At 46.3% G+C, this 12,033-nt stretch overlaps 1 protein-coding gene across 2 annotated transcripts in view; it reads left to right on the top strand.

Annotated features, from left to right (window-relative positions):
* R3HDM4 (R3H domain containing 4) overlaps nt 1-12,033 on the top strand; it is a 155,093-nt gene that overhangs the window by 129,420 nt on the left and 13,640 nt on the right. For both annotated transcript variants that reach the window (XM_073594057.1, XM_073594056.1), the window contains exon 6: nt 5,022-5,107. In XM_073594057.1, the coding sequence (XP_073450158.1) occupies nt 5,022-5,107 (86 nt within the window). The remainder of the gene's footprint in view (nt 1-5,021; nt 5,108-12,033) is intronic.

Raw genomic sequence — 12,033 nt, 5'->3', positions numbered from 1 at the left:
AATCCAATGACGCAGGCGCCAGGGGGCAGTGCCGAGTCCTGCGGTCTGTGTCTATAGACGCAGCAGTAGGACACGGGAACACGCCCGCACGGGTGCTCCGAAGGAGAGCGCTTCTCCGGGTCACTCAATGCGGGGAGGAGCCAGGAGCGCCACGGAGGGACCCCAGAAGAGGAGGATTGGGGCCACTCTGTGCAAAACAAACTGCACAGAGCAGGTACAGTACCTGACCACGAGATTGTATTTCCAGCGCGATCCCATCGCGCTGGTTCTCGGCGACAGGATACTGTGCATGTCGCGCTGGCTCACTCATCGGGAAAGGAAAACTTTTTTTCCTTTCGCGATGAGCGACAGGCAGTGTTGACAGCTGTCTGGTATGAATCCTGAGGGGGAACGCTGCGCCAAATTTTAAATGAAAAAAACGGCGTGGGTTCCCCCCCAGGAGCATACCAGGCCCCTAGGTCTGGTATGGATTGTAAGGGGAACCCCCTACGCCTAAATATCGGCGTGGGGGTCCCCCCAAAATCCATTCCAGACCCTTATCCGAAGCACGCAGCCCGGCCGGTCAGGAAAGGAGGTGGGGACGATCGAGCGCCCCCCTAAACCGTACCAGGCCGCATGCCCTCAACATGGGGGGTTGGTGCCTTGGGGAGGGGGGGTCCTGTGGGCCCCCCCCACCCCAGAGCACCTTGCCCCCATGTTGATGAGGACAAGGGCCTCTTCCCGACAACCCTGGCCATTGGTTGTCGGGGTCTGCGGGCGCAGGGCTTATCGGAATCCGGGAGCCCCCTTTAATAAGGAGGCCCCCAGATCCCGGCCCCCCCACCCTATTTGAATAAGTATGGGGTACATGGTACCCCTACCCATTCACCTAGGAAAATATAGTGTTAATAAAAAAAACACACCACACGGGTTTTAAAAGAAATTTTATTAGGCAGCTCGGGGGGGGGGGGGGGGTGTCTCTTCCGACTTCTTCTCCCAGGCCCCTCCGCTATCATCTTCCAGCTCTCTTGCTAGCGGGGGGCCCGGTCTGCTGCCGCTGTCCGGTTCTTCTCCCGTATATCCTGCCGGACTCCCCCGCTATCTTCTTCCAGCTCTATTGCTAGCGGGGGGCCGGTCTGCTGCGCTGTCTTGTCTCCTCTTCTCTTCTTCTGATGTTGACACGACGCTCTCTCCTGCTGGAATGGTGTTTCCGAGCTGCAGGGCCATTTATATAGGCGGTGACCACGACCCCTTGTGACTTCACAGTCCCAGCATGCGCAGGGACTCTGGGGTCACGCCCCCTTATGACGCCAGAGTCCCTGCGCATGCTGGGACTGTGACGTCACAAGGGGGCGGGGTCACCACCTATATAAATGGCTCCGCAGCTCGGATACACCATTCCAGCAGGAGAGAGCGTCGTATCAACATCAGAAGAAGAGAAGAGGGGACAAGACAGCGCAGCAGACTGGCCCCCCGCTAGCAATAGAGCTGGAAGAAGATAGCGGGGGGAGTCCGGCAGAAGATACGGGAGAGGAACTGGACAGCGACAGCAGACCGGCCCCCCCGCTAGCAAGAGAGCTGGAAGAAGATAGCGGAGGGGCCCGGGAGAAGAGGCGGACACCGGGAGAAGACCCCCGAAGTCGGAAGAGACACCCCCCCACCCCCCCCCCGCAGCTGCCTAATAAATTTCTTTTAAAACCTGTGTGGTGTGTTTTTTTTATTAACACTTTATTTTCCTAGGTGAATGGGTAGGGGTACCATGTAGCCCATACTCATTCACATAGGGTGGGGGGCCGGGATCTGGGGGCCCCCTTATTAAAGGGGGCTCCCGGATTCCGATAAGCCCCCCGCCCGCAGACCCCGACAACCAACGGCCAGGGTTGTCGGGAAGAGGCCCTTGTCCTCATCAACATGGGGGCAAGGTGCTTTGGGGTGGGGGGGCCCGCAGGGCCCCCCCCTCCCCCAAAGCGCCAACCTCCCATGTTGAGGGCATGCGGCCTGGTTCGGTTCGGGGGGTGGGGGCGCTCGCTCGTCCCCACTACCCTTTCCTGACCGGCCAGGCTGTGTGCTTCTAATAAGGGTCTGGTAAGGATTTTGGGGGGACCCCACGACGATTTTTCGGCGTAGGGGGTTCCCCTTACAATCCAATCCATACCAGACCTAAGGGCCTGGTATGCCCCTGGGGGGGAAACCACGCCGTTTTTTTTTTCATTTAAAATTTGGCGCTGCGTTCCCCCTCAGCATTCATACCAGACAGCTGTCAGCACTGCCTGTCTCTCATCACGAAAGGAAAAAAGTTTTCCTTTCCCGATGAGTGAGCCATCTCGGCGCTGGCTCCCGCGACGGGGCTCGTAGGTGTCAAATCTCACTGAGAAAAGTGGCGAGATTGAAACAATATTGCGGTCACCTACTGTACGTATAACATGTTTGTTATTTTAAAAGGGGGAAAAAAGTGAACCTAAAGCTCGGTTCACACAGGGGCAACCCGACTTACAGCGTGACTTTGCAAGGAGATTTGGAGACGACTTCAGCGCGACTTTGCGCAACTTACAACACAACTTGGAGTTGCCTCCAGGACAAGCGACTTTGGCTGTGGCCAATCACAGAATAATCAGCTCTGTGGGAGCGAGGGGGTTGTCTGGGTAAACGTGGGAAATACCTGTGTAAATTATTTTCTTTTTCCTGTAAAGTTGGTTCAATATAGATGGAGAACTGAACTTGGAGGCAACTTCCATTGAAATCTATGGGTACGTGTTGCCTAGAAGTTGCCTTGAAGTAGTACAGGAACCTTTTCTAAAGTCTGAGCAACTTCAGTAGTGTACATTAAGATGGCTCTCATTCACTTCAATGGAATTTCTTATCTCCAGCGACTTGGGGCAACTTGAGGTCTGACAAGTCGGATCCCAAGTCGTTGTAGTGTGAACTGGCACTTGGTGTCCCTTTTTTAAAGTGATTGTAAACCCAAACACAAAACAAACAAAAAAAAAAAACCTGCTAGACAAACGCATAATGAGCTAGTATGCACAGAATACTAGCTCATTATGTATTACTTACTTTAGATCAAAGCCTCGCAGCGGTCCTTGTTCACCGCTCTGAACACAGAATTGTTGACCTTTTTGCAGATTTATTAAAAAAGAAAAACTGAAATATCACATGGTCCTAAGTATTCAGACCCTTTGCTCAGTATTTAGTAGAAGCACCCTTTTGATCTAATACAGCCATGAGTCTTTTTGGGAAAGATGCAACGAGTTTTTCACACCTGGATTTGGAGATCCTCTCCAGTTCTGTCAGGTTGGATGGTAAACGTTGGTGGACAGCCATTTTTAGGTCTCTCCAGAGATGCTCAATTGGGTTTAAGTCAGGGCTCTGGCTGGGGCATTCAAGAACAGTCACGGAGTTGTTGCGAAGCCACTCCTTCGTTATTTTAGCTGTGTGCTTAGGGTCATTGTCTTGTTGGAAGGTAAACCTTCGGCCCAGTCTGCGGTCCTGAGCACTCTGGAGAAGGTTTTCGTCCAGGATATCCCTGTACTTGGCCACATTCATCTTTCCCTCGATTGCAACCAGTCGTCCTGTCCCTGCAGCTGAAAAACACCCCCACAGCATGATGCTGCCACCACCATGCTTCACTGTTGGGACTGTATTGGACAGGTGATGAGCAGTGCCTGGTTTTCTCCACACATGCCGCTTAGAATTGAGGCCAAAAAGTTCTATCTTGGTCTCATCAGACCAGAGAATCCTATTTCTCACCATCTTGGAGTCCTTCAGGTGTTTTTTTTTTTTTTTTTTTTTTTTTTTAAGCAAACTCCATGCAGGCTTTCATGTGTCTTGCACGGAGGAGAGGCTTCCGTTGGGCCACTCTGCCATAAAGCCCCGACTCGTGGAGGGCTGTGGTGATGGTTGACTTTCTACAACATTCTCCCATTTCCCGACTGCATCTCTGGAGCTCAGCCACAGTGATCTTTGGGTTCTTCTTTACCTCTCTCACCAAGGCTCTTCTCCCCCGATAGCTCAGTTTGGCCAGACGGCCAGCTCTAGGAAGGTTTCTGGTCTTCCCAAACGTCTTCCATTTAAGGATTACGGAGGCCACTGTGCTCTTAGGAACCTTAAGTGCATCAGAATTTTTTTTGTAACCTTGGCCAGATTTGTGCCTTACAATTCTGTCTCTGAGCTCTTCAAGCAGTTCCTTTGACCTCATGATTCTCATTTGCTCTGACATGCACTGTGAGCTGTAAGGTCTTATATAGACAGGTGTGTGGCTTACCTAATCAAGTCCAATCAGTATAATCAAACACTGCTGGACTCAAATGAAGGTGTAGAACCATCTCAAGGATGATCAGAAGAAATGGACAGCATCTGAGTTAAATATATGAGTGTCACAGCAAAGGGTCTGAATACTTAGGACCATGCGATATTTCAGTTTTTCTTTTTTAATAAATCTGCAAAAATGTCAACAATTCTGCGTTTTTCTGTCAATATGGGGTGCTGTGTGTACATGAATGACAAAAAAATGAACTTAAATGCTTTTAGCAAATGGCTGCAATATAACAAAAAGTGAAAAATGTAAGGGGGTCTGAATACTTTCCGTTCCCACTGTATATACTAAATCAGAAATGCATGTTTTGATAATCCATAAATGCTTGATAGGGTAAATGGCATAGACCCCCCCCATTAGCTGAATTTGGCAACGTTCCAGTAATGTGTTTGTGTATTTTTTAATTTTTTTTTTTAAAGCACAGCTACATCTATAAAAGTTGGTCCAGCCGTCTTTAAGTGCCATTAAGCTTTTGATGCAAGTTAAATGCAAAAAAATTATTTGCAAAGCAGCACAATTCATGGTAAAAGCAACAATACACGTGCAAATCAATTTTGCTCCATAAGGGCTTATTGAAAATGTAAATGCTTCATTTCACATCTGGAAATAAAAATCTTAAGCTCCTGTCGGAAGTAAAACACAAAGGCCCTTATATATGTGGTAAAGCTGTTGCTGAGATTGCTATGTAACAGCTTGCCTTTTATTTTTATTTTTCATTTCCTCCCTCCAGGGTACCCTTGAATGCTTGGAGGAAGAGATGCTCTCATTCTTCTCCGTCAGTCCAGAGTCCGTGTATACTGCCATGATGGAAAACAGGTACTGATTCTATATTTTCCCTTACTGCTTTTTTAGTAGCATTTAATGAACAAATCCGCAATAAAGTAAAAAAAAAAAAAAAAAAAACCTGTCTTTGTTTCTATCTGTTTGTTTAGTAATTATAATAATGTCCAGGGTATTTATGGTGTTAAACTTGTGACAACATTGGCCTCTTCCAACATAAAACTATAGAGCTGATGCACTTTGCATCAAATGGATTTTCTTTCTTGTCCATTGAGGGTCACAGGAATTTTGAGACTGTTGGATTACACTGCTGCCTACAGAAGGATTTTGATAGCCGTTTCTTGCTTTGCCAAGAAAAAAACACTAACCTTTTTTTTTTTTGCTAGCTACTATTTTTTTTTTTCTTCGTCAATCAAGACTCCATTACATCACTTCTTTAGCTGGTCTTTAACCCTTTCCCACCCACCCTGGCTTCCCTTTAAAAAGTTCTGAATGCTGGGGGACAGAAAAGATCGGCCGATCTCGTAAACGGTGTGATTGGCTGTCGCAGTGCTAACATGATCAGGATCCAGTCCCGGCGTCTGCTGATCATTAGGGACCAAAAGCTGACTTTCATACGGCTTATTCCTGGGAGCCCACTCCACACAGGAATATTGGCTGCCCAAAGAGACACATGTGCATTGTGTGGTTGTTAAAGCACACCCTTTTGCTACTGCACTTATGTTAGTCTTAAAGGGATTAAACATGGCTTTATGCACAGCTATTCAGATCTGTTTCCTCAGCACTAGCATTGGGGGCTGTACTCATACCCTGCTGGACTGTACTTCAGGTTCTAGGCTCTGCTTTCTGGTGCTTTCCAGACCTGAGCATACTGTGTTAGCTAGCCATGGAATGCCCTCCAGGTCCAGAGTGTGGCACAGCCCCAGATGTGACCCTGCCTCTGAAAACTCACTCTGAGAGTAGGCTCTGTGGGCTGAGTACAAAGAGCTATCTCATTATTTGGGCCATTGGGCGCCATTTAAAAATCCTTCTTTCCATTGGTTTATCATGTAAAAAGGGTTAAAGCGTTTATTAACCCCCCAAAAAAATGATCCTGTTCCCTTTAAAGTGGTTATAATCCCTTACACACCACTTTTACCTACAGGTAAGCCTATAATAAAGCTTACCTGTAGGTACTGGAAATCTCTCCTAAACCTGCACAGTTTACGAGATATTTACCATATACGCTTGCGCCGATGTCATCAGCGCATGTGCACTACAGAAAGGGCCCATGCTGTTTCTAGAGGGCCCATTCCGTGACCGGCGGCTCCCGCACAGGAGTGACGTCATGGGACTCTGGCCAGTCACAGTGCCGGAGTCCGCGGCCCAGGAAGGTAGAGGGTGAAGATGTACGCGGCCACCAGCGGGGACATCGCAGGCTTCGTTTGCGGGTAAGTGCAGCATAATGGGCAAGTATGCAATTCATACTAGCCCATTATGCTTTTACTTTGCAGGGGAAAAAAGAGGAAGTAAAACTCATCAGGGTTTACTGCATGTTAAAACCCTGCCAGATCCTTCCTGGCTATACCCTACCCCTCTAAACTGACAAAGGTGCATCATGGCTGAGCCCTCACACCGTGGTCAGTTTACGTGCCTCCATCATCCGCAGCTCTCCGCTGTCCTCCCCTCCCTGTCTGTCGGCATCGTGTCCGTAAATAACTGTTCCTCTTTTTCACCATCCTCTCTGTGTAATTATGTAAGGTGCTCCTGTGTCTGTGCTTTGTAAAAATAAGCAGCTACAGTGGAAATAAAAAGTCTACAGTTAAAATGTCAGGTTTCTGTGATGTAAAATAATTACACACAGAAATAATTTCAGAACTTTTTCCGCCTTTTTTAATGTGACCTATAAACTGCACAGCTCAGTTGAACAACAAACTGAAATCTTTTAGGTGGAGAGAAGTAAAAATAAAATTAATATGATTGCATAAGTATGCACACCCTAAACTAATACTTTGTTGAAGCACCTTTTGATTTTATTACATTACTCAGTCTTTTTGGGTACGAGTCTATCAGCACGGCACATCTTGACTTGGCAATATTTGACCACTCTTCTTTTCAAAAACACTCCAAATCTGTCAGATTGCGAGAGGGTCTCCTGTGCACAGCCCTCTTCAGATCACCCCACAGATTTTCAATTCGGATTCAGGTCTGGGCTCTGGCAGGGGCTTTCCAAAACTTTCATCTTATTCTGGTGAGGCAGTTCCTTTGTTGATTTGGATATATGTTTTGGGTCGTTGTCATGCTGAAAGAAGTTCCTCTTCATGTTCAGCATTCTAGCAGAAGCCTGAAGGTTTTGTGCCAATATTGACTGGTATTTGGAACTGTTCATAATTCCCTCCACCTCGACTAAGTTCCAGCTGAAGAAAAACAGCCCCATAGCATGATGCTCCCACCACGTTTCACTGTGGGTATGGGTTTTTTTTTTGTTTTTTTGTTTTTTTTGTGATGTGCAGTGTTGTTTTTGCACCAAACTTTTTTGCTATATCCCCAGTTATAAAAGGGTGTGCAAACTTATGCAACCATTATTTTAGTTTTTTAGTTTTACTTACCCTCCGTAAAAGATTTCAGTTTGTTTTTCAATTGAGTTGTACAGTTCATAGGTCACATTAAAGGGGGAAAAAGTTCTGAAATTATTTCTTTGGCTCATGTTTTTTACATTTCAGAAACCTGACATTTTAACAGGGGTTTGTAGACATTTCTTTATCCACTGTATATACAGTGGGGACGGAAAGTATTCAGATCCCCTTAAATTTTCACTTTGTTATATTGCAGCCATTTGCTAAAAGCATTTAAGTTCATTTTTTTGTCATTAATGTACACACAGCACCCCATATTGACAGAAAAACGCAGAATTGTTGACATTTTTGCACATTTATTAAAAAAGAAAAACTGAAATATCACATGATCCTAAGTATTCAGACCCTTTGTTGTGACACTCATATATTTAACTCAGGTGCTGTCAATTTCTTCTGATCATCCTTGAGATGGTTCTACACCTTCATTTGAGTCCAGCTGTGTTTGATTATACTGATTGGACTTGATTAGGAAAGCCACACACTTGTCTATATAAGACCTTATAGCTCACAGTGCATGTCAGAGCAAATGAGAATCATGAGGTTAAAGAAAGAGCTCAGACAGAATTGTAAGGCACATATCTGGCCAAGGTTACAAAAAAAATTCTGCTGCACTTAAGGTTCCTGAGAGCACAGTGACCTCCATAATCCTTAAATGGAAGACGTTTGGGACGACCAGAACCCTTTCTAGAGCTGGCCGTCCGGCCAAACTGAGCTATCGGGGGAGAAGAGCCCTGGTGGGAGAGGTAAAGAAGAACCCAAAGATTACTGTGGCTGAGCTCCAGAGTTGCAGTCGGGAGATGGGAGAAAGTTGTAGAAAGTCAACCATCACTGCAGCCCTCCACCAGTCGGGGCTTTATGGCAGAGTGGCCCGACGGAAGCCTCTCCTCAGTGCAAGACAAATGAAAGCCCGCATGGAATTTGCTAAAAAAAAAAACCTGAAGGACTCCTCCAAGATGGTGAGAAATAAGATTCTCTGGTCTGATGAGACCAAGATGGAACTTTTTGGCCTTAATTCTAAGCGGTATGTGTGGAGAAAACCAGGCACTGCTCATCACCTGTCCAATACAGTCCCAACAGTGAAGCATGGTGGTGGCAGCATCATGCTGTGGGGGTGTTTTTCAGCTGCAGGGACAGGACGACTGGTTGCAATCAAGGGAAAGATGAATGTGGCCAAGTACAGGGATATCCTGGACGAAAACCACCTCGAGTGCTCAGGACCTCATACTGAGCCGAAGGTTTACCTTCCAACAAGACAATGACCCTAAGCACACAGCTAAAATAACGAAGGAGTGGCTTCACAACAACTCTGTGACTGTTCTTGAATGGCCCAGCCAGAGCCCTGACTTAAACCCAATTGAGCATCTCTGGAGAGACCTAAAAATGGCTGACCACCAATGTTTACCATCCAACCTGACAGAACTGGAGAGGATCTGCAAGGAGGGATGACAGAGGATCTCCAAATCCGGGTGTGAAAAACTTGTTGCATCTTTCCCAAAAAAGACTCATGGCTATATTAGACCAAAAGGGTGCTTCTACTAAATACTGAGCAAAGGGTCTGAATACTTAGGACCATGTGATATTTCAGTTTTTCTTTTTTAATAAATCTGCAAAAATGTCAACAATTCTGTGTTTTTCTGTCAATATGGGGTGCTGTGTGTACGTTAATGAGGAAAAAAAATGAACTTAAATTATTTTAGCAAATGGCTGCAATATAACAAAGCGTGAAAAATTTAAGGGGGTCTGAATATTTTCCGTCCCCACTGTACGTGTTGCGAGCGATGGTCGGTGATCACGTGACCCACCATCTCTCTCCTCTTGCATAACCGCTGCAGCGGGTGGGGCCGCTTCCCTCCTCTTCCCCTCCTGACGTCAGCGGGGGATCCTCGGCCCCGCCCACTCAGGCTGTCAGAGCGAGGAGAGAGGCACAGATCATGTGATCGCCAATCAGCATTCACAAAACGAGTATATAGCTGCGCGTTTTTACAAAGCACAGACACAGAAGCGCGTTACATAATTACACCGAGAGGATGATGTAAAGTACATATAGTGGCTTAACCACTTTAACACTCAAGGACTGAGCACAGACATCGGCTGTCTGGGTCGAGTGGCTTGCACTCTGCACTCTTTCCCACCATTTAGCATTGAGGTAGCACCTTTCCGCTGCTGATCCTGACTGCAAGTGACACATGGCACTATCTTCGGTTTGGCCCTCTTGTCTGCCTACAGTGATTTAGTCACCTTCAGTCACCTGACCCTTTAATAATAACAGCACCTGGGATTGTGAAGATTCAAGGCTTGGCTTGTCCCCTAAACTACATTGCTTTGGCATTATTGTGTAGCATGCCAGGTCCTAGACACATGGGTAACAGCCCTGCTGTCCCGGGTGTCTAAAGTTCTGGATCCACTAACTGTTTCAGTGCGGACATCCTGAAATGTTGTCCTCTAAGTGAATGCCATCCTTAATCTTCCTTAGCAAAGTTTGAGTGTAGTTCCTTGCTAGGCTGTGTGCCAGGAGGATTTCACCGAAGTCATGCAGGATTTTATGAGCCAGATAGCAACCTTGGCCGATCTGATCAGAGGTCACAAGCAGGCTTCCACACCTTTTCCCTGCAGAATTCTCATATAATCTTCCCTCGTCATTAGCAGCCCCTGAGTCTTTTAACCGCCAGGACTCTGATGTCTCTTAAGTCCTTAGCAGACAGTGATACACCTGAGGAGCTTCTGCTACTTCTCCCAAACTTGGAGACGGTCTCCACTCTTATTGACATGGTATGCACCACTTTGAAACCTGATAATCCGCCTGTAGTGTCTACCTTTGCTGTCCCCAGTCTAGACTGATTTTGCTTCCTCAAGATTGCTAAGACCTACTCCAACAGACCAAGCTATTCACTAATCCCGCATGACTAGCAACCCTATACCCATTTGAGAAGGACTTTGTTAAAAAGTGGGTTGCCCCTCTGTGGATCCTGCAGTATCCCATCTTAAAGGATATCTCCAAGTTTCTCCCATCACCCCCAGCATTTATCACTCTTGAATTTTGCAAGTCATAGTCCATTGACACTTGTTCCAGCATTGCATCTGCAGAATGTGGACTTCGCCTTTAACAAAGCCTTAGCCATTCTAATGCGTGATGCGCCTGTGTTTGAGTACCCCATTGATTAGCATTTGTAGGCCCTTTTCTCAAACCTTGTTTCTTCTGGCAGACAGGTAAACCTTCAGCATGCGTGATCAAACCCACTTTACAAGGTGGGGGTACATTTGTTAGCCTTTGCTGACATTTGGACAAAGAGCATCCCAGAAGCTTGGGTGCAGATGGAGGTTTTCAAGGACTCCAAGCTAGCCCCCTCTTCGATGCATGTCTTCAAAACTGGTTGTGTCACTGCACAGATTTCCCTACAGTCCTAGCAGGTGTTTCGGAGCAGGATGTCGATGTCCCAGTCCCTGTGCCAGTTCTGCTCCAACCTGTTGGTGCACAGTTCCCAAACCAAAAGGGGCATCCACCCCATCTTCGATCAAAAGGCCCTAAATGTCTTCATTTGAGCCCAGAAATTCTACATGGAATCTGCCAGGTTTATCATAGGCCCTCTCCATCAGGTATTTTATGGACATAAAGGATGCTTACTTTTATGTCCCAATTTGGCCTGTCTTCTGCAGCAGTCCCCAGTTCTGTTCTGTTTTTGTTTTTTGTGTTTTGTTGCTGTTTGAATACTTCCTTGTTATACTTTTGGACGTCTCTGACAGTCTCTGAATTCCGTGTCCCTCAATGAAAGAAAATAGTATTTTTTTACCTAATGTAAAATTTATTTCTTGGAGTTCCTTGAGGGACACAGGTCCCACCCCTTCTGTCTATTATCTTCTTGGTACTGCTTTTCCACAAAATTTAACGTATACTGGGTTGGTCAGAATTTTTGTGTTTCAGTGTTGAAATCCAACTGTATATTTGGACAGTGTCTGAATGCTTGGGTCCCTCAATGAACTTCAAGAAATTGATTTCTACAGAAAGTACATCCCATTTTGCATTCCAATTCAAGTATATTGAACTGTAAATGCTGCTTGATGTAGGTCAAAAGAAGGTCTGCTGCAAGTTGCATGCAGCAACCACAGAATTCTGAATGATTATGGAAGTATCTCAAACTGATGCCATTGACTAAACCCAAAGCCTGTTGACCCAGGCCTTTTGTGTTTTGTGTTGTTTTTGTTTTTTGGGGGTTTTTTTGCCTCTGTTTACAGAAACGGAAGCAGACCTAAATGGATGTCAGGGGACAAATGGTCCGTTTTTGCATCGGTTGTTAGGAGCCGATCCATCAGCTGTCAGTGGGGTTCCCCGCTGACAGCTGATTGTAAAAA

Source organism: Aquarana catesbeiana, linkage group LG01 (genome assembly GCF_042186555.1).
Source record: "Aquarana catesbeiana isolate 2022-GZ linkage group LG01, ASM4218655v1, whole genome shotgun sequence".
NCBI classification, from domain to species: Eukaryota; Metazoa; Chordata; class Amphibia; order Anura; family Ranidae; genus Aquarana; species Aquarana catesbeiana.
Note: the sequence above shows the minus strand (reverse complement) of the source record. Positions and strands in the feature narration are given on the sequence as shown.